At 45.9% G+C, this 22,893-nt stretch overlaps 2 protein-coding genes across 11 annotated transcripts in view; both read left to right on the forward strand.

Moving 5' to 3' along the window:
- The window catches only part of PSD2 (pleckstrin and Sec7 domain containing 2), a 684,196-nt gene that overhangs the window by 399,741 nt on the left and 261,562 nt on the right, over nucleotides 1–22,893 (forward strand). The window lies entirely within an intron of this gene.
- On the forward strand, nucleotides 1,785–21,423 carry LOC146405775 (uncharacterized). 10 transcript variants are annotated; one of them, XR_014838864.1, is made up of 7 exons: nucleotides 1,785–1,987; nucleotides 3,336–3,380; nucleotides 5,798–6,035; nucleotides 6,144–6,230; nucleotides 17,872–18,015; nucleotides 19,167–19,305; nucleotides 21,153–21,423. XR_014838864.1 is itself a non-coding variant. In XM_085014785.1 (5 exons), the coding sequence occupies exons 1-4, from the start codon at nucleotides 1,794–1,796 to the stop codon at nucleotides 6,222–6,224; spliced, it is 408 nt and encodes a 135-aa protein (XP_084870911.1). In that variant the 5' UTR covers nucleotides 1,785–1,793; the 3' UTR covers nucleotides 6,225–6,230; nucleotides 21,153–21,287. The 10 variants fall into 10 exon arrangements, 4 of the variants coding, with proteins under 4 accessions (XP_084870911.1, XP_084870910.1, XP_084870913.1 ...); XR_014838866.1 differs by lacking the exon at nucleotides 19,167–19,305; XR_014838865.1 differs by lacking the exon at nucleotides 3,336–3,380.

A 22,893-nucleotide genomic window follows, 5' to 3' on the forward strand; every position in this document is an offset into this window, starting at 1 on the left:
TGCAAAGATCCTTCTCTAGCTGCAGTGTAGAAAGTGGTTGGAGAGGATGGGACTGCTGGCCAGTGCGGCCTTCCAGCCTGGAGTGGATGTTGGCTTGAATTAAGAAAGAGGCAGTGGGAGATCCCGTTGTGGCACAGTGGTTAACGAATCCGACTAGGAACCATGAGGTTGCGGGTTCGATCCCTAGCCATGAGGTTGCAGGTTTGATCCCTGGCCTTGCTTAGTGGGTTAAGGATCTGGCGTTGCCCTGAACTGTGGTGTAGGTGGCAGACTCGGCTCGGATCCCACGTTGCTGTGGCCCTGGCATACGCCGGCGGCTACAGCTCCAATTCAACCCCTAGCCTGGGAACCTCCATATGCCACGGGAATCAGCCCCAGAAAAGGCAAAAAGACCAAAAAAAAAAAAAAAAAAAAAAAGAAAAAGAAAGAAAGAGGCAGTGGAGGAGTTCTCATTGTGGCTCAGCGGTAAAGAACCTGACTAGTATCCATGAGGACACGGGTTCCATCCATGGCTTCGTTCAGATCCTGTGTTGCCGTGAGCTGCAGTATAGGTCGCAGATGCAGCTTGGATCCCGTGTCGCTGTGGCTGTGGTGTAGGCTGGCAGTTGCAGCTCCGATTCTACCCCTAACCTAGGAACTTGGGCGAAGAGGAGGCACAGGAGCATTCAAAGTCCCTGGTGATGTGCTGGCTGCGAGATAAGGGCAAGGAGGCAGCCAGAGGGCAAGGGAATGGGTGACGAGGAGCCAAAACCTGGTAAGAGAAGTTGGGGTGTAAGGAACCCCCTAAAACCGAGTTCCCCTGCCGAAGTTATGATTAATTTCTCATCTAAAACTTTATTCCCTTTCTTGGCTTGTCCCTGTTCCCCTCAGGACTGGAGAATATCAAAGAAAAGGGGGGCCTGCAACTTGAGCAGGGCCCTAGGGGACCTTCCCAGGGACAAGCCCCTCTGGGTCCCCAGCTTCTTGTTGGGCTTTCCCTGAGTTCCAAAGAGCAGATTCAGGCAATTAATAATTGCAGTAAGTAGTGTTCCTCCTGAGGGGACATAGATAACAGTGTGAGTTGTTCTGCCAAAACTAAGACCCCTGCCCAGTGAAGGATAGTGACGACACGCTGATGACAAGCATGTAGACTCCAGACCGGACGGAATTAGAAGGTTGATGATTAAGCTTCCTGAAGCATCACCCTATTACCTCATCACGGAGGAGTCAGAAAAATGTCCAGGAGCTGAGCTTGCTTCCTGCCACCCTCATTCCGAATGTTGCCTTCAGAACCCCTTGCCCGAAAGCCATTTAGGCATTTTGATCATAAGCTGCCTGGCTCTGCTTGCCTGGTGCCCTGCAGTAAACGCTGTAGTTTCCTTCACCACAATCTAGTGTCAGGAGATTGGTTTTGCCGCACTTCGGGCAAGCGGACCCCAAGCGGGTAATAACCGAATCCAATACGGAATCTAAAGGGTCTGAGGTCAGCGCACCGCAGCCACGCCTGTTGCCTGAGAACACAGGCTGAGAGAAGGAAGGTACCACAGGTCAGGGACCCCAGAGTCAGGAGACCCCACAGTCTGGTGCATCCTGAGTCCACAGGAGGTCAGAGACCACCGGAGACGCCTAGCCAGCGGCTAGGTCCATGCTAGCTCCTCCGTCCCGCAGGTGACCCGCCCGAGCGGCTGCCTTTCCCGGCATGCTTCTGGGCGGTCACCTCCCGGGCTCCGTTGCCAAGGGCCCGGCGTCCGCTAGATGGCGCTGCTCCGTGCATCCCGATAGGCCCCGCCTGCCGCTGGGCGGGCGCCGGAAGGATGGGGAAGGACCGGGAAGGACCGGAAGGCCCTGGGGTCGCGGATTCAGGCCGTAGCGCCGCCTCTGGGGCTGATTCGGGCCCGCCCTGCGGCTGCGTTCGGCCCTTGGGAACTGGAGCCACTTTTCAGCTGCCGCTGGCTCCCATCTCAGCGCTTTTGCACCGAGAGTCGGTGTTTTTGCACGCTTCTCCCAGGTGCGTAAAGCAGAGAATTAAGCACCATCGTTGAGAACGCCCTCATCCTCACACCCACACCGGGCGGCGGCGGGGGCGGGGGCGCGGGGTCTGGTGGTCCATTCTATCTCCAAACTGTCTCTTAGGACCCTTCCCTGACCCCTGCCCTTTCTCAAAACCGCTGGCATGACAATTAAAAAAAAGACTCCGGGATCAACCATTTTCCCGTGCTCTAGTTTCCCTTAAAATTAGATGGACATAAAATAGTTGTTAGGACTAAATAATCATTTTCGTTACCAAGCAAGTGGTCAGTAATGATCAGCTATTTAACATTTCTCTTTGTGTTGCTGGAATAGACTCACTGGCCCAAACTCCTCAATGGCTTCTTTTTTTTTTTTTTTTCCGGTCTTTTTGCCTTTTCTAGGGCCACACCTGCGGCATATGGAGGTTCCCAGGCTAGGGATCTAATCGGAGCTGTAGCTGCTGGCCTACACCACAGCTCACAGCAACGCGGGATCCTTAACCCACTGAGCAAGGCCAGGGATCGAACCCACAACTTCATGGTTCCTAGTCGGATTCGTTACCCACTGAGTCATGACGAGACGCCTCCTCAGTGGCTTCTGACTGTGCTCAGGATCCAGTGCCACCTTTAGCTTGGCCTCCAACGCCCTTTCATTCCCTTTTCCTGTCACTTTCTATCTCTTCCTTCCTCCCGTCCTTTAGCTTTATCATAGACTCCTCGGTACCCTGGCCTGAATACCCTTTTTCCATTTTCCTTACCTGCTAAAATTCTTCTCACCGTTTGAGACCCATCTCAAAAGCCTTTCTGTCGCATACCTTACAGTGATCCCAAAGCGTTAAGATTTCTAGAATGACATTATTAGAAACAAAATAGAAAGACTAAGGAGCAGTATGCCATGATGATAAATATGTTTGAGCACTCTGTACTTAGTTTTAGGGACAAAAATGGCTGGGGAGGTGACTGAGCTGGAAAATTAGAAGATGAGGGAGGCTGAAAAAAAAAAGAGCTTCCCCTACCCCTTGGCCCAGCTGGTGTCCAGACCCCAAGGAGGCTACCTCCTCAGGAGCCAATGCAGGTCTTTTGAACAGAACTGATTTATAGGTTCTTGGAGGCAGGTTCTCTACACTCATTTGAGCGACTTTTCCAGGTGTGGGAAAGATGCCACTGAATCACCTGCCCACTGGCATCTGGTTCCCTGAAAACCAGAAGCAAACACATATGAAGAGCCAGCCAGATCTGGGGCACCTCAAACTGATGGAGGGTCTGAGCTGGCAACCTCTGTGGGGAATCTAGAACCCTGTAGATCCTTGTAAATAATTGGCCCAATGTCCTTTGGCCCCCAACTAGGTCATCCAATCAAAAGCCTCTGCTCCACCGGGCCAACCCACAGAGGTGAGTACAGAATATACAACCTCTGCCCAACCATCTTAATCCTTCCCCAATACTTATGTGCCAGACCTTGGGCTGAACAGTGCTGGGTAGATGCGGCAGATAGAACAGTGTCATTCGGGCCTTCTTGGGACTCACTCACAGTCTACTGGGGAGATGAGTAAACCATGAGGACAAGATGTGACAAGTACCATGAGAGGATTAAGAGAACTAAGAACAAGCCATGTCACGCAGTGGTTAGAGACCCAGACTGGCATGGCTGATGCTGTAAAAGTGCTTAGCGCCACACATGGCATGTAGGGGGTGATCAATACATATTTACCTGATGCCACTCGCCCAAGAGGCTATTGAAGATGCAGACGTCTAGGGGCCAGCTCATCCTGTTAGCCTTCTGCACTCTCCCTAACAAATGGGAACTACTCCTGCTGAATCTCTGTAGCTACTGTCCACAGTCCCTCTGAGCCAGGAAGAGCACCTTGCTTCACTCACGGATGACCTGGGTTCATCTCTTGAGCAAAGGACAGTGAAGGAGGAGGCCAGAGGAAATAGCAGGAGGATAATGGGAGAAAGATGGGGGGAGGGGCTGGAACCTCTGGAGGAGGAAGCTCAGGCCCTTAGGGTACCAGGGAACACCAAGGGCCCATTTTGTGGAAGGGGGCCCCTGGGAAATTTATCTTGGAGGTCTATCTGCATAAGAATGAAAAAGCATTGGAGTTCCCTGGCGGCCTAGTGGGTTAAGGATCCAGCATTGTCCCTGCTCTGGCTCTGGTCACTGCTGTGGCTTGGATTTGATCCCTGACCCAGGAACTGCTACATGGCTGTGGACGCAGCCAAGAAAAAAAAAAAAAAGCTTAATTATCCATATCAAAGGAAGAGAAGGGACTCCCAGCCGCCTTGGCGCTGCCAGGATCCTGTCCCTAACTCTTCAGATCGTCAAAGACACAACTGCTCATGCCAAAGAGTATCCAAAAGGAGGCCACAAAAGTGCTTGGGCCTTCTTTCTTGCTCCTGCTTTTCTTTTTTTTTTTTTTTTGCTATTTTTTTGGGCCATTCCCGCGGCATATGGAGGTTCCCAGGCTAGGGGTCTAATCGGAGCTGTAGCCACTGGCCTACGCCAGAGCCACAGCAACGCGGGATCCGAGCCACATCTGCAACCTACACCACAGCTCACGGCAACGCCAGATCCTTAACCCACTGAGCAAGGGCAGGAACTGAACCCGCAACCTCATGGTTCCTAGTCGGATTCGTTAACCTCTGCGCCACGACAGGAACTCCCCCTGCTTTTCTTTTGACCCAAACGTTTAGATTTCCTGTAGGGCTTCTTACTCTGAACTTTATGGGGCAATGGGGGGATGGGAATCCATGGGAAGGCTAAATATAAAGCCAGTTAGAGGAGTTCCAGGCATCGCTCAGTGATTAGCAAACCTGACCAGCATCCGTGAGGATGAGGGTTTGATCCCTGGCCCTGCTCAGCGGATTAGGGATCCGGTACTGCTATGAGCTGTGGTGTAGGTCACAGAGGAGGCTTGGATCCTGCGTGGTGTAAGCCAGCAGCTGCTGCTCTGATTGGACCCCTAGCCTGGGAACCTCCATGTGCCTTGGGTGTGGCCCTAAAGAAGACAGAAAGACCAAATAAATAAATAAAGCCAGTTAGAGGCCATCAACGCCTATCACTACCCAAGTTTTGCCAAATATGGGCTTTTCTCCCTTCATTACAGGCTTAATACATGCTCATTTGCAAATGAATTAGAAACCACAGATAAACAACCAGAGGAAATATTTGGTATAATAAGTTGTATCGTTTTTCCTCAAAAATATGACAAAGTACATTCTGAGAACCTTTGCTTCTGTCACTAAAACTTTCGGCTGCACAATTTGTCATGGCGGGAGGGGGTGAGAGGGAATGTGTGCGCGCCCCCAAAGGGATGGAGGGGTGGCTGGACTGGGAGAGCTAATCCCTTTGTGACCCCAGGAGAGTCTTAAATGATTGGAGAGGCAGTGATGGATGATGGAGGGTATTGAGAATCCCAGTGGATGGCCTGGAGGTGAGAGAGGGGCCTGGAAAAAACGTAGGGTAAGGGGAGCTCGGGGAAGCACCAGCAGGAGGGAGAGGACCAGAACGGCGGGTTCGGAAGCGCCGCTGGCCTGGAGGGAGGGCGCACCAGGCTCAGCGTCCCAGCAGGACTTTAGGCGCCAGCCCGGCCATCTCTTGGAGCCGTTAAGGACCTTCCGCCTTCTTCTCCTCGTCTGTAACAGACTGTTCTTTCCAGAATAGTTCTGCGGGGTTTGGGACCTATTAAGCACTCGATAAATACTAGCAATTATTATTATCAAGTCCTAAAGAGACGGTCTGAGTGTGCTACCTGCTCGGTAACAAGAGGCCATTGTTATGTATTCCCGGGCCACCTCTGGAGGTCCAGGGATCAAAGGGGGCCTGAGGATCCTGAAGGTGAAAGCCCTGCCGGAGGCTCCAAGGCTCCCCCAGGAAGGCCTTTGTGATGATTATGAAGCCTGGGCAGGCACCCAATCCCAAGCTGGGCCCAATCACCCACCTCCTCCTTCCCTGGAAGCGGCCAGCGATCCCCCTGCGGCCTTGGCAAGAGACCTTTAAAGATGCAGGTGGAACCCGGAGAAAGCCACGCAGAGAAGCCGGGCCAGGTGAGAATGTTTTCATCGCTCCTCCTGCCAGCTGATAGCATGCGGGTAGAGAATGGGAGGTGCTGCCGTGAGCACCCCCCGACCCCCCACTTCCTTCTCTCCCCACAGTGTTTGACCGACTGTGCCTGGAACTGGGCCAGGGAGAGGAAGTTACAGAGGGTTTGCAAAATAACTTCCCCTCGCTTCTGAAGGCAGGTGAGTGAGCCCAACCTGCAGTAGGAGGGACAAAGACTAGACGGCGAGAGGGATTTTATTTGCCTACAGACAGCAGTGTTGAGTGAGCTAGGTTAGAAACCCTCTTTTGGAGATCTGTAAGAATGATAACTGCCCAGTTAGGTGCCCGGTGCCCAGTACATTAGCTTCCCATGTCCTACAATAATCCCATTGAGTCAGTGTTATTATCCCCAGATGAAGAATCTCTACTCAGAGCTGGGGAAGCCCCTGGCCCAGTGTTATTCCGCAGAGTTAATGGCAGTGGGCAGAACCTCCATCCAGTGGGCAGTTCTGACTCTTGGACAACCACCTTCGGGGGGGGGGGGGCGGTGGCCCCAATTTAGAGCCTCCTCCGCCCCCCAGTGCCTTTCAGGGATTCTTGTGTTTAATTCGTGGTGTTGAGTCACCTAGGATTCCTGATGGCTGTGGATGCTGTTGATCACTGGGTACCATTAGCTGGGGGCTTCCATCGAGTTACAAAGAGGGCTCATAAGCCACTCAGCAGAAGTCCCCAGTGTCTTGCCTTCAGGACCGGGGGCCTTATTCAGAAAGGGAGCCATCACATGGGAAGTTCTCATCTTGAGGGCGTGGGGGGATGGGGTCTGGGTAAGGAGACAGGAATTGCACAAGCATTGCCATTCATTCTTTTTTTTTTTTAAATTGAAGTATAGTTGATTTACCATGTTTAAGGTGTACCAGTAGCACCTTGTTTATTTTATAAATAGTAGCGGGTATATGTTAATTCCAAATTGCTGATTTATCCCTCCCCTCCTTTCCCCTTTGGTAACCATAAGTTTGTTTTCTGTGTCTGAATCTGTTTCTGTTTTGTAAATAAATTCACTTGTATCATTTTTTATTAGATTCCACGTATAAGTGATATCCTATGATATTTGTGTTTGACTTACTTCACTTAGTATAATATTCTCTAGTTCCACCCATGTTGCTGCAAATGGCATTATTTCATTCTTTTTTTATGACTGAGTAATATTCCATGGTAGATATACAACATCTTCTTTATCCATTCCTCTGCCACAGCCATAGCAATGCTAGATCCCAGCCTCGTCTGCCACGTCCACCACAGCTCAGGACAACGCCAGATCCTTAACCCACTGAGCAAGGCCAGGGATCAAACCTGAAACCTCATGTTTCCTAGTCGGATTTGTTTCTACTGCACCACGATGGGAACTCCTCCCCATTTATATATATATATATATTTTTTTTTTTTTGGTCTTTTTGGCATTTCTTGGGCCGCTCCCGCGGCATATGGAGGTTCCCAGGCTAGGGGTCGAATTGGAGCTGTAGCCACCGGCCTATGCCAGAGCCACAGCAACACAGGATCCGAGCCGCGTCTGCAACCTACACCACAGCTCATGGCAACGAGGGATCGCTAACCCACGGAGCGAGGGCAGGGATCGAACCCGCAACCTCATGGTTCCTAGTCGGATTCATTAACCACTGCACCACGACGGGAACTTCTCCCCATTTATATTTTAAAAGAGAAATTTTAATCCCCAGGAGTAAAGCTTAAGGTGCAGATTCTGGGGCCGAGGGAGGGGGTGGTGAGACTGGGGAGAAAGTGTAATCCTCATGCCTGGCGGGTGGGAAGGTAACATGGTGCAGCTGCTTTGGAAAACAGATTCTCAAAACATTAAACGGAATTTTCATATGACACAGCAATTCTACTCCTAGGCATCTACCCAGAGAAATGAAAACACAAGCCCACCCCAAAACTTGCCTATGAATATTCACAGCGGCATTATTCACAACAGATTAAAAAGTAGAAACACCTTTGGGGTTGTTGATCAATCCACTAATGAATGCATAAGCAAAATGTAACATATCCAAGCAATAGAATACTATTTAGTAATGAAAAGGAAAGGATATTGATACAGAATAGGACATGGGTGAGCTTCAGAAGCATTATGCTCAGTGAAAGAAACTAGACACAAAAGAGCACATCAGGCTTTCTCACTGCAGCAGCTCCGGTCACTCACTGCTGTGGTGTGAGTTCAGTCCCTGGCCTGGGAACTTGTGCATGCTGCAGGTGCAGCCAAAAAAGCAAAACAAACAAAACAAAAAACAGGAGTTCCTGTCGTGGCTCAGTGGTTAATGAATCCGACTAGGAACCATGAGGTTTCGGGTTCAATCCCCGGCCTCACTCAGTGGGTTAAGGATCTGGCGTTGCCGAGAGCTGTGGTGTAGGTTGCAGACGCAGCTCAGATCTGGTGTTGCTGTGGCTCAGGCGTAGGCCGGCGGCTACAGCTCCGATTCAACCCCTAGCCTGGGAACCTCCATAGGCTGTTTGTACAGCCCTAAAAAAGACCAAAAAAAAAAAAAAAAAAAAAAAAAAGAATAAAAAAGGATACCTATTGTATGATTTCACTTATATGAAATGTCCAAAAAAGGCCACGCTGTAGAGGCAAGAAGTCAATTCCCGTTTCCGTAGGCCTGAGGGACTAGGACTGAGGAGCGACTGTGAGAGAGAACAAGGCTTTTGTACAGGTGATGGAAATGGTCCAAAGTCAGTTTGTGGTGATAGTTGCATAACATTAGAAATGTACTAAAAATCATTGACGTGTACACTTGAGTGCATTTGTTGTTGTGTAAGTTATAATGCAAGAGAGCTCTTAAAAAAGGATGAGTAATGACCAGTGCTTTATTGGAAGTATGAAATAGGTAACTGCAAGGGTTTTTCTGCAAAACTGTCTAGGTATAGAAAAATCTAAAGCATTCACATCCTTTGTACTTTCACTTCTAGGAATTTAATCTAAGGAAATAACTAATGGGGCAGAGACATTTATACAAGGATATTTCCTGCAGCACTGTTTAGAATGTTGAATATTTGGAAATAATCCAGATGTCCTCTATTAGGGAGTTGGTTATACAAATATGGAAGGCTATGCAGCTCTTAAAAAGCATAAAATAGGTCTCTGTATATTGACATGGAAATATGTTCATTGATATGCATTTTTTATACAAAGGTAGACTAGATTAAAATAAGCCTCATGTATCCATTACCCAGTTATTATGTCGGGGTTCCCGTCGTGGCGCAGTGGTTAACGAATCCGACTAGGAACCATGAGGTTGCAGGTTCGATCCCTGGCCTTGCTCAGTGGGTTAAGGATCTGGCATTACTGTGAGCTGTGGTGTAGGTTGTAGACGCGGCTCAGATCCCGCGTTGCTGTGACTATGGTGTAGGCTGGCGGCTGCAGCTCCGATTAGACCCCTAGCCTGGGAACCTCCATATGCCATGGAAGCAGCCCAAGGAATGGCAAAAAAGATAAAAAAAATAAAAAAATAATTATTATGTCATAGGCAAATCATGTTTCATTTGAACCTCCACCTGTTTATTGGTTGTATCATTCTGAAGCAAATTCCAGACATTATTTCATCTGTAAAATATTTCAATACATGTCTCTGAAAGAACACAGCTCTATAAAAAAATAAACAGGATCATCACACTTTTAAAAATAGTAATAAATTATTTAAGATCCTCAAATATCTAGCCAGTACTCACATTTCTAATTGTATCATACATTTTATTTTTAATTGTTTGAATCAAAATATAGATAAGGTCCACATACTGAGATGGAAATAATTTTTAATAGTTTTATCAGTATGTAATCACTCTTTAACGGATGACCACATAAGTCATCCGTTAAAGAGTGCAATTTGGTACATTTTAGTACATGTGCAAAGTTGCACATTCTTTACCACAACCAATTTTAGAGTATTTTCACCCCCTTAAAAGTAACCTCTGCCCCCACAGCTCCCCCATCCCCCAGCATCTACTTTCTGACTCTATGGATTTGCCTGTTCTGGACATTTCACATAAATAGAATCATACAGTATGTGGGCCCTTGTGACACTTATTTCACTGAGCATTTTTTCAAGGTTCACCTATGTCGTAGCATGTACAAATACTTCATTCATTTTTATTGCTGAATAGTATTCCACCACATGGATATACCACATTGTGTATACTCATTCATTCATTGATAAACATTTAGGTGATTTCCATTTTTTTACTATTATGGATAATGCTGCTATGAATATTTTATACAAGTTTTTGGTGTGGATTCTTAAATATCTTTTGATTTATAAGTTTCCTCTCTGTGTCGATTTGTGTGTATGTGTGAGCGTCCTCACTTGCAGTTTGTTTTTTGTTTGTTTGTTTGTTTTTGTCTTTTTTGTTTTTGTTTTTTTCCTTTTCTAGGGCTGCTCCCACGGCATATGGAGGTTCCCAGGCTAGGGGTCGAATTGGAGCTGTAGCCACCGGCGTACACCAGAGCCGCAACAACGCGGGATCCGAGCCACGTCTGCAACCTACACCACAGCTCACGGCAACGCCGGATCGTTAACCCACTGAACAAGGGCAGGGACCGAATCCGCAACCTCATGGTTCCTAGTTGGAGTTGTTAACCACTGAGCCACAATGGGAACTCCACTTGCAATTTATTTTCCAAAGAAACTGTGTTGTTATTGTTCTCACAATCTGTATTTTGTGTTTGCACTTCCGAGGTTTTGTTTGTTTGTTTGTTTGTTTGTTTGTCTTTTTAACTTTTCTAGGGCCGCACCCATGGCATATGGAGGGTCCCAGGCTAGGGGTCCAATTGGAGCTGTTGCCGCCGGCTTACACCAGAGCCACAGCAGCTCTGGATGTGAGCCGTGTCTGTGACCTACACCACAGCTCACAGCAACACTGGATCCTTAACCCACTGAGTGAGGCCAGGGATCGATGCCACAACCTCATGGTTCTTAGATTCGTTAACCACTGCGCCACGACGGGAACTCCCCAAGGTGTAGTTTCGACATGATTTTCTGTCCTTTGTATTTCCTGTTACTTCATAGTTGGATGAAGAAATTTGGTGGTAATAAACACTCATTCGTGGTTGGTGAGATGTATTTCTACCAGAAGGCAAATAGTGTCTGGTTGTCTCTTTCTAAAAAGTTTGCAGCTGGAGTTCCCATTGTGGCTCAGCAGAAACAGATCTGACTAGCATCCATAAGGACAAAAGTTTGATCCTGGCCTTGCTCAGTGGGTTAAGGATCCAGCGTTGCCATGAGTTGTGGTATAGGTCGAAGTTGTGGCTTGGATCATGTGTTACTGTGGCTGTGGTGTAGGATGACAACTGCAGCTCTGATTTGACCGCTAGCCTGGGAACCTCCAAGTGCCGCAGGAGCGGCCATACAAAGGCCAAAAAAAAAAAAAAAAGTTTGCAGCCATCTATGCTTCATGCCTCAATTAATTCCCTAGAGGCTGCAAAATGCTGATATTCTATCATTTCTTCTTAAAATATTAGTTGGAGTTCCTGTCGTGCCACAGAAACGAATCCGACTAGGAACCATGAGGTGGTGGGTTCGATCCTTGGCCTCGCTCAGTGGGTTAAAGATCTGGTGTTGCCATGAGCTGTGATCACAGACTCTGCATGGATCTGATGTTGCTGTGGCTGCGGCGTCGGCTGGCAGCTGTAGCTCTGATTCGACCCCTAGCCTGGGAACCTCCATATGCTGTGGGTGTGGCCCTAAAAAGACAAAAGACAAAAAAAATATATATATATATATATATATATATATATATAAGCTGGAATACTTCTATCAAAAGACATTTACCCTTGCCTCCTATTTTGTTAACAGGTGGCGTAATACAGGTTTGACAAAAGTACATTTTATTTTATTTTTTATTTATTTTTTGTCTTTTTGCCATTTCTTGGGCCGCTTCCACGGTGTATGGAGGTTCCCAGGCTAGGGGTCGAATCGGAGCTGTAGCCGCTGGCCTATGCCACAGCCACAGGAATATAGGATCTGAGCTGCATCTGCAATCTACACCACACGCAGCTCACGGCAACACCGGATCCTTAACCCACTGAGCGAGGCCAGGGATCGAACCCACCACCTCATGGTTCCTAGTTGGATTCGTTAACCACTGAGCCACACCGGGAACTCCCTTTTCTTTTTTGTGTTTTTTTTTGTTGTTGTTGTTGTTGTTGTTTGTCTTTTGGTATATGGAGGTTCTCAGGCTAGGGGTCTAATCAGATGGCCTACGCCACAGCCACAGCAACGTGGGATCCGAGCTGAGTCTGTGACCTACACCACAGTTCAACAGCAATGCCGGATCCTTAACCCGCTGAGCAAGGCCAGCGATCGAACCAGCAATCTCATCGTTCCTAGTCAGATGTGTTAACCACTGAGCCATGACAGGAACTCCGCAAAAGTACGTTTTAAAAGATCCATGTTCGGAGCAGCATTATTCACAATAACCAAAGGTCCAAATGTCCATGAACAGATAAATAGGTGTACACACAATGGAGTTTTATCCAGCTAAGTTCAGAAGGAAGGACATTCGGACACATGCTACCACATGGCCGACCACTGAGGGCATTATGTTACGTGAAATAAGGTAGTCACAAAAGGATCAATACTATATGTTCCACTTTTTTGGGGCTGTCTAGACTAGTCAGGTTCATAGAGATGGAGAGTAGAATGGTGGTTGCTGGGGACTGAGGGGAGTGGAAATGGGAGTTATTGTTTAATGGGTGCAGAATTTCCGTTTTGCAAGATGAAAATAATTTCTGTGGATGGATGGTGGTAGTAGTTGTACAACAATGGAAATGTGTTTAAGGCCACTGACATGTATGCTTGAAAATCGTTAATATGGCACTTCTCGCCATGTTTGCATTTTACCACAATTAACATTTTTTAAATTTTAAAAATGCATTTAATTTATTTTCTTTGGCCATGCCTGCAGCATGTAGAAGTTCCTGGGCCAGGGATCAAGCCCAGGCCACTGCAGTGACCATGCCAGGTCCTTAATGGGCTGTGCCATAAGGAAACTCTTAGAAAAATGTAAGGTACATTATAGAATGGAGTGCTACACAGTAATAAAAAAGGACACCTGTGGATACAGAGAACTGAAATAGATCTCGAGGGTATTATGCTGAGTGAGAAAGGCCGGTCTCAAAAGGTATCTCAGAGCTCTTACATACTCTATGAGTCCGTGTATATATCATTCTCAAATTGCCAAAACTACAGAAAGGGAAAGTAGATTAGTAACTGCCAGAGGTTACTGATGTTGGGGTGGACAGGTGGTAGACACGGCTGTAAACAGGTACCGTGACACGATGACTGTAGTAATGGAATAGCTCTGCGTCTTGATTCCAGTGGCTGTTGCAGGAATCTGCCCCTGTGATTAAATGACATTTAAAGTACATACACACATTGTACCAACATCAGTTTCCTGGTTTTGATGCTGTACTAACGTTATGTAGGATGTAACTATTGGAGGAAGCTGAATGCAGGGCGCACTGAAACTTTCTGTACTATTTTTGCCACTTCCTGTGAATCTGTAAGTATTTGCTTCTTTTTCTTTTAGGGCCACACCTGCAGCATATGGAAGTTCCCAGGCTAGGGGTAGAATTGGAGCTGCAGCTGCAGGCCTGCACCACAGCCACAGCAACGCCAGATTGGAGCGTCTTCTGTGACCTACACCACAGCTATGGCAACACCAGATCCTTAACCCACTGAGCAAGGTCAAGGATCGAACACATGTCCTCATGGATGCTTGTTGGGTTTGTTACTGCTGAGCCACCACAGGAACTCCCTCCTTCTTTTTGAGTCTGTAAGTATTTCTAAGGTGTATTTCAAACAGTATATTTATAGAACTTCATATGTATTGTGAGTCCATTCTTTTTTTTTTTTCCCACTGGTAAGAAGTAGATTTTTTAATATATTAGGACACTTGTAAAGGCTACAGGCTGGCAGGCACGAGGGCTCTGCCCCAAGAACTAAGTGGGCTACATTTTGATGATCAAAGGAAAAGTGGGGAGGGGAGGAAGATCACCTTCTTCCTCTTCCTTTGTAAAGAGGCGGCAGGAAAATGAGGCACGAGAGGATGGTTATGTCCCAGGTCTTGGGTGGTCCCTGGGCTTCTTGCCCGAAGGAATAACAGGGGCTGTCTTAATAAAGTGAACGCATTTTTATTGAGAGTGATTACATTCCATAAGCAGAATGTGGTCAGTCTCAGAAGGTAAGTATGAGTTCACTTCTGTAAAAAAAAAAAATAGGAGTTCCCGTCGTGGCGCAGTGGTTCACGAATCCGACTAGGAACCATGAGGTTGCGGGTTCGGTCCCTGGCCTTGCTCAGTGGGTTAAGGATCCAGCGTTCCCGTGAGTTGTGGTGTAGGTCACAGACGCAGCTCAGATCCCGCGTTGCTGTGGCTATGGTGTAGGCTGGTAGCAGCAGCTCTGATTAGACCCCTAGCCTGGGCACCTCCATGTGCCGCGGGTGCGGCCCTACAAAGACAAAAGACAAAAAAAAATTAAAATAGGTATTATTTATTATTATCCTCATTGTATATTTGAGAAAACTGATGTCCAGGATAAGGGTTGGTTGTCAAATGCAGCCTGTATTCTTTTTTTTTTTTTTTGGCCACCCCGTAGCATATGGGGTCCATGGGTCAGGAATCAGATCCAAGCCACAGTTTTGACCTAAGGTGCAGCTGCAGCAACCTCGGATCCTTTATGCCAATGTGCAGGGCTGGGGATTGAACCAGCATCCCAGCACTCCCAAGATTCTGTCAATCCTGTTGTGCCAGAGGGGAATTCCCAGGCTCTCTTCTTTTTGGCCACCCCGTGTCACATGGAGCTTCTGAGCCAGGCATCAGATCTGAGCCTGGAACTGAGCCGAAGCTGTGGCAATGCCGGATCCTTAGCCCACTGTGCTAGACCAGGGATTCAACCTGTGTCGTAGAGCTGCCAAGAGGCTGCTGATCTCGTTGTGCCACAGCAGGACCTCCCCCCAGTCTGGGTTCTTAACCTCTATGTGTATCATATGTGTGTGTGTGTGTGTACACACAATGTTTACATTAACAAGTTTGGAGAGACACACAGCATTTGTTATGGTACTTATTCCTGGGAAAGTAGAATTAGGGAAGGGGGCTTTAATTCTCAGCTCTTTAGGTTTTTGTTTTGTTTGATAGTAAACATATGTGACTTTATAATCAGACAAAAATATTAAAAGAAAATTTCACATTAAGGGAAAAAAGGTAGAGCTAGCGAGGCACCCCCTGCTTCCATGCCCTAATGATGGATCTGGGTTATGCTACAATAGTCACAACCTAATTCTGAAAGATAAAGCTTGGCAGGTGAGCCCCCAGCCTCTGTTAGGACATCCCCGGTTCCCTGCCCTATTTTGTGTTCATCTCTGACCATTCTGCTTCCTTTGGGTCCAGCCATCCCTCTAAACCTGCGTAGATCCTGAACTGTACCTGGGTGGGGCTGGTTGCAGAGGAAGGACACTCTTCCACTTGGTCCCCTGCCCCACCCCACAGGGAGGGCTGCAGCTGCCCCCTTAGTGACACCAGCACCAGCGATGTAGGGAGTGGCCTGGCTGTACCTGCTGCTTTCTCTGGGCTGACGAGTCTCAAAACAGACCCGTGCCTGTTTCCCATTGGTTAACTTTTATTGGAACAAGAACCTTCCCAAAAGAATGCTTCTAGGGCATCAGTAAAAATAGATGTTGAAAAAGTGATAATATTCACGCAGAACTTTGCTGCCGAATTCCAATTCTTTCCTGGGAACAGAGTTAATGTTAAAAGGTCATGAGACCATACGTAACATTAAATAAAGTTTGTCAGTTTTCTCCTTTAAATGAGAGACTTACTTCAACCAGAAGTTCAATTTCTCTAATGTAAAAATTAGAGGGAAATCAGCAATACTGTGATCTGTCTGGATACAATTCACCTGAAGTCTTTGGAATGTGGTTTTTTTTTTTTTTTTGGCTTTTTAGGGCTGCCCCCACGGCACATGGAGGTTCCCAGGCTAGGGGTTGAATCAGAGCTACAGCTACCGGCCTATGCCACAGCCACTCAGGATTCAAGCCCCATCTGCGACCTACACCATAGCTCATGGCAATGCTAGATCCTTAATCCATTGAGCAAGGCCAGGAATCGAACCTGCAACCTCATGGTTCCTAGTCAGATTCATTTCCACTGTGCCACCATGGGAACCCCTTACTTCATTTTCTTTACCCACTGAGAGGGAAGACAGCAAAAATATCCTTGAAATCAATGGAGTTATTTAGGGAAGCCCATAGAAGAGAAAGAATTTTATTTTTTTATTTATTGTTATTTTTAATAACAAAAGCAAATCATGCTTATTATTTTAAAATGTAAATAATATAGAGGAGTATGTAAAGCAAACGTGCAAGTAACTTCTCTCAGTTTCCTCATGCAATTCCCCAGGGATAGTTAACAACTACTGTCAAAATTTTGGTCTTGAGAGTTCCCTGATGGTCCAGTGGTTATAATTCAGTGCATTCACCACTGCAGCCCAGGTTCAATCCCTGGTCTGGGAACTGAGATCCCACATTAAGGTGCTGCTTACCTTGGTGGAAAAAAAAAAAAATTTGGTCTTCATCTGTTTAGATCTTTTTCCATGCACATTCTAACACACACACTCACACACCACCAGAATATCATGAAGACTGAAAAAAAAAACTTTCATTGGGTTATTACTTAGAATAAATTGTGCAAATATCAAGTGTAAACAGCATCATGAGTTTTATGTGTGTATATATCATTGAGACCTTTTGTAACCCACAAAAATGAAATTATATCAATTACAGTTTGCTACAGTTTTGTTTTTTTGGTTTTATTTTTCCCTGATCAGTGGCATGCATAATTTCTGGGGCCAGAAGATCGAACCTAAGAGACAGCGGCAACCTGAGCCATAGCAGTGACAATACCAGATCCCTAACCCACTAGGGAACTCTTTTATATATATATATATAAATCTCAACAATATTGTGATAGTTCTTCCACATGGGACATAGACATCTAACTTATTCTTTTCATGGTGGCATAGTATTCTGTAGTATGAATTTCAGTATAATCTTTCCTAGTTGATGAATAGTTAGACTGTCCCATTTTTTGCTGTTACGTGTTATTAGATTGTAAAACTTTAAGGGGACTTTTTTTTTCTTTATGAAAGAATAATATGGGCTTAACATAAAACATGGAACATTTCAGAAATGTATGGCTCAGGAAGCAAAAGTCCTCCATAACCCTCTCTCAGAAGCCATGAATGCAGATGCTCTTCTCTGTGTCCCACACATACATCCTCTATGTTGTGTCGTCTCTGTAAACTCCCGGAGAAACAAATAAGGTTATACCATGTATCATGTTTGCTGCTGAGGCCATGCTGGGTCCTAATTTCCTTCCCAGCAGTGAAGGGACTGGGCCCTTTTAAGCTATAGACTATGAGCACCACCAAGTCCTCAGGCATGGGGACTTCATTCAGCTGTCCACGTCGCCCTGTCTCATAGTCCTTAGACCCTCACCTGTTCCTCCAGGGCGATGGGGTGTGCTCTGAGCCTGCCAGAAGCCACCCACCCTTTGCTGATAACACTGTCATCCTAGCCACAGCGTTCACGGCAAGAGCAGTGGTGGAGGACTCTTGGGAACCCATCTCAGCCTCACAGAAACTGAATTTGTAGACGTCTCTCAAGGGAAAAAGGATACCTGGGACCAGTTTTTTTACAGTACTGCTTTTCTCAGAAAAGTGATCATCATATCATAGCTAAATTTTTTTTTTTTTTCTTTTTCGGCTGCCCTGCACCATGGAGTTCCTTGGCCAAGGATCAGATCCGAGCCCCAGTTTTGACCTACACTGCAGCTGCGGCAACACCGGATCCTTAACCCACTGCCTGACAAGGGATCTTGCTGTTTGTTTGTTTGTTTAAGGGCTCTTCTGTCTTCCCCCAAAACTTGTGAGTATAAAGAAGGTTTTCTTGAGCTGCTTTACTTGGCCAGTCATTCATGAATTCACTCAACAATTGTCTTTGATACGCCAGGCACTGAGGACTCAAAGAGGAACAAAAGAGACAATATCTCTGCTCTGCAGAAACTGACAGTCTATTGAATGACATAGTTGTCCAGCAAAGTGTGATTAATCTCTGATGGCAGGACTCTACTCCAAGGGCACCTAACCTAGTCTGGGGCGACTGGTCAGGAAAACTTCCCGAAAGATGATTTTTAGGCTAAACCAGTCTGCCGACAAACCTAAGACAGTTATAGGAGTCAGGTGGCAAAGTTAGCATCATTTCTTTAGTTAGCAATTCTTCCAAAGTAAGGCATGAATATAGGGCCAGGTCCCAACAATATAATAAATGCTGGTAGGCAGGACACAGCCCAAATTATATATAACAAGAGAGAGTGGCTATGCAAAAAGAATGTAAAATCGAGTACAGTTCTTTTGGTAAACCACTGTTCTGATTGTTGATCATGAAAAAATGAGCTACTTCAAACTCACAAAGTCTAATTTTCCTAGGAAATAGTTTACTTCAAATAGCCTCGAACAGCGGTACTATCTTACAGTCTGGAATGTTTGGGGATGTTCTTATGTTTTAAATCTACTCCTTAGAAAATATCACAAAAAGGCATCATACTGATGCAGCTAAAAAATCAATTCCTGATTTACCTAATCCTCCTTACTCAGTTATTATGATCATTTTGTCTTTTTGTCTTTTTAGGGCCGCACCCGCAGTGTGTGGAGGTTCCCAGGCTAGGGGTCAAATAGGAGCTGTAGCTGCCAGCCTACACCACAGCCACCGCAACGCCAGATACAAGCTGGGTCTGTGACCTACACTATCATAGCTCACTGCAAGGCAGGATCCTCAACCGACTGAGCAAGGCCAGGGATCGAACCGAAACCTCAAGGTTCCTAGTTGATTCATTTCCACTGCGCCATGATAGGAACTCCTCCTCAGTTATTCTAATGAGACACAAAGAACTCTCCTACAGGGTTGCCGAGATCCAAAAATAGGGAGTTCCCAAATTATTTGTGCTTACTCTTTACTCAGCCCACAGCAATCCTCTGCCTATTTATGTTAATGAGATTGTCCTCCTTATTTAATCGCAGCTTTCAGCTCTGGAAACACCTTAGCCCAGGGAAAGCCTTTAAATACCATGGAGCTTGTAGTATTGGGTTAACAACCAAGAGTGGAAATCAAACTCCAAGACTCTTCCATGTGCTCACGATTTCAGCAGGACAATGGAAGGTAAACTGAGGCTCTAAGATCCATGTAGGATAAGTGGGAGAAAAAAAATCACCGCAAGGAGATATCTATCACATAGGAAGATCTAAAAATTCTGCCAACTCTTAACATTTTAATATTGTTTTATTTTATTTTATTTGTTTTGTCTTTTTGCTATTTCTTGGGCTGCTCCCGTGGCATATGGAGGTTCCCAGGCTAGGGGTCCAATCAGCCTACGCCAGAGCCACAGCAACTCGGGATCCGAGCTGCGTCTGCGACCTACACCACAGCTCACGGCAACGCCGGATCGTTAACCCACTGAGCAAGGGCAGGGACCGAACCTGAAACCTCATGGTTCCTAGTCGGATTCGTGAACCACTGTGCCACGACCGGAACTCCTTATTTTAAATACATACATTTGCATATAGTAAAATCCTGGACCTTTAATTTTTGAGGTTTTTTTTTTCTATTTTATAATGATTTTTATTTGAGTTTTGACAGCTGATTATACGTACTTGTATAACCTCCACCCAAAACAATACGTAGAACATTCTGTTATCCCAGAAAATATCTTCAGTCCCTTTCATGTTAATTCGCCTCCTTAACAACAGCACTTTTTTGACTTCAGACACCAAAAATTAGTTTGTCTGTTTCTGGAATTCACATAAATGGAATTGTACTGTTCATATTCTTTTGTATCCCTTCTCTTTTGCCGAATTGCTTTAAGATTCATCTATGTTGTTGCATCAGTGGTTCATCCTTTTTTCTGTTCTTGTAGAATTCCATTGTATGACTTGCCATAATTTGCCTTCCCACTATCCTGCTGGTGGCTGTCTGGGCTGTCTCCACCTTGGGCTATAAAGGAATAAGGCTATTATGAACATATGTGTACAAGCATTTTTGTGGACCTGTATTTTCTTTTTTCTTGAATAAATATTTAAGAGTAGAATTGCTGGGTCATATGGTAGATGTATGTTTAATTTTATAACAAATTACCAAAAAGTTGTCCAAACTGGTTGTGCCGTTTTACCCTCTCATCTGCCATGTGTGACGCTGCTGTTGCTATACTTCGTTATCTTCACTTTTGGTCACTTAACATCAATGTTTTTGATTTTACCCACTTAGCCAGGGTGTAAAATGGTACCTCATTATGAGTTTAATTTGCATTTCCCTGATGACCTATAAATTCCAAAGTATTTGAAAATAACCCTTGGTCAAAGAATATATCATAGGAGAAATTAGAAATTTTTTTTTTTTTTTTTTTTTTTTAGGGCTGCACCTGCAGCATATGGAAGTTCCTGGGCTAGGGGTCAAATCAGAACTGCTGAGCCACAATAAGAATTCCTAGAAACCATTTTAAACTGAAGTAGAATGCAAACAAAGTATTACAGAATTGTAAGATATAGCCCAAAAAAGGTGCACTTTAAATGCTTTATTAGACAGTACTTATACTGGAAAAAAGAAAATGTTTAAACTTGGTTATCTAGGGGAGTAACTGTCCTGGCTCAGGGGAAACCAATCTGACTAGTATCCATGAGGACACAGGTTCCACCCCTGGCTTCAATCAGTGGGTTAAAGGATCTGGCGTTGCTGTGAGCTGTGGAATAGGTGGCAAACCCGGCTCAGATCCCGAGTTGCTGTGGCTGTGGTGTAGGATGGCATCCAAGGCAGTTCCCATTGGACCCCAGCCTGGGAACTTCCATATGCTTCGGGTGTGGCCCTAAAAAGTAAAAAAAAAAAAAAAAAAAAAAATTGTTGAATGATAGGAGTATAGTTGAGTTTTATTTCCTGCCTTTTGCTTATCTGTATCTCTTGCAACAAATACATATTGCTTTTTAATACAAAAAATTTTTTTCTTTTTTGCTTTTTAGGGCCACACTCGCAGCACATAGACATTGCCAGGGGCTAGGGGTCGAATTGGAGCTTTAGCTGCCGGACTACACCACAGCCACAGCAACGCCAGATCCGAGCCACGTCTGTGACCTACATCACAGCTCACAACAACGCTAGATCCTTGACCCACTGATCAAGGCCAGGGATCGAAACTGCACCCTCATGGATACCAGTCAGATTCGTTTCCACTGTGCCACAACCGGAATTCCCAAGAAAATTATTGCTGAAAAAAAATTTTTTTAAATCTGACCAACAGGCTTTTTTTTTTTTTTTTCCCCCCCGTCTTTTTTTGGGAAGTTCCCGGGCTAGGGGTCAAATCAGAACTGCAGCTGACGGCCTATATCTCAGCCACAACACCAGATCTGAGCTGTGTCTCCCACCTACACAGCTCACGGCAGTGCCGGATCTTTAACCCACTGAGCAAGGCCAGGGATTGAACCCATGTCCTCATGGATACTAGTCGGGTTCATTACCACTGAGCCACAACAGGAACTTTGCAACAGGCCTTTTTATACCTTTTCCATCACACTTCTTAGGAAGGAAAGATTTGGGACTGTGGTATATTTTTCTTCACCTCCAACCCAAAACATAACCCCCCGGGGCAACTGGATACAGCTTTTCCTTCCTTCAGCTCAGGAGTCCAGTGTGGCCCCGCCCAGTTGGGCCAGCCTCTACTTAGGATACAAGGCAGTACAAGTTATGCTGCTGGCCTTTTGTGTGCCTTTTGGCCAGATCCTCTCCTTAGGGGCGCTCCAGTTTCTCCTCTCTCAGTTCAAGAGTTAGAATCAATGATATTCAAGGCCCCTTTCAGACAGAGGAAAGAACACAGATTTAATCAGAAAATCTTGAGGAGAACTTGAGAATGTGGGCATGACCTCCCAGGAAAAAAACATGACCTCCCAGGAAAATATTCCTTACTGTTCTTCCATGTGTCTCCAGCCAGATAAAAAGCACCTCCCACCACAGGCCCTTTAAAAGCAGTGAGCCTTATAGTTTGCTGGTCCTGGTGCAGGGCTCCACACCCAATACACAGTGAACTTGCTTTCCGTTTCCATCCCTCCTAAAAACATCCCCAGAATAGTTTTTCTAAGTTTGCTTCTGATGGTGTTCTAAACACCAGGTTTTTGTTTTTTGAGTATAGTTGATTTATAACATGTTAATTTCTGCTGTACGACAGTGATTCAGTTACACGTATGTACATTCTTTTTCATATTCTTTACCGCTTGGGTGCATCACAGGATACTACATATAGTTCCCTGTGCTTTAGAGAAGGGCCTTTTTTAATTTTCTTTACTTTCTTTTAATGGCTACATCCAGGGCATATGGAAGTTCCCAGGCCAGGATTGAATGTGAGCCGTAGCCGCAACCTAACAGCAGCTGCGGTGAGGCGGGACCCTTTAACTCACCGTGCTGGGCTGGGGATAGAACGGCTCTTCCCCAGCAACCCCAGCCGCTGCAGTCGCGTTCTTCACCCGGTGCGCCACAATGGGAGCTCGGAACCTTATTGTTTATCCATCGTCTAAGTAATAGTTTGCATCTGCTAACCACAAACTCTCACTCCATCCCTCCCCCATTTCCCCTCCCACTTGACAACAAGGTTGGTTTTTAATTACTGGAGCACACACTGTGCAAGTTTTTTTCTGAGGTAACTGGTATATTGCCATAACAATTCACCAAGCAGAGCACCTCTCCTAGGGCTGACAAGCCAGTGGCTGAGAG

The sequence above is a fragment of the Sus scrofa genome, chromosome 2 (genome assembly GCF_054392235.1).
Source record: "Sus scrofa isolate SSC_HxYL_T2T_F1_AM1 chromosome 2, Sscrofa_HxYL_maternal_Yorkshire_Landrace_v2.0, whole genome shotgun sequence".
Lineage (NCBI taxonomy): Eukaryota > Metazoa > Chordata > Mammalia > Artiodactyla > Suidae > Sus > Sus scrofa.

What these genes read in the sequence shown, in the direction of transcription:
- LOC146405775 (XM_085014785.1), top strand. Translation starts at nt 1,794, where the DNA reads ATGGGGAAGGACCGGGAAGGACCGGAAGGCCCTGGGGTCGCGGATTCA. An exon ending in CACCGGGCCAACCCACAGAG is followed by an intron (nt 3,381 to 5,947) that starts GTGAGTACAGAA and finishes CTTCCCTGGAAG; the next exon opens with CGGCCAGCGATCCCCCTGCG. An exon ending in ACGCAGAGAAGCCGGGCCAG is followed by an intron (nt 6,036 to 6,143) that starts GTGAGAATGTTT and finishes CTCTCCCCACAG; the next exon opens with TGTTTGACCGACTGTGCCTG.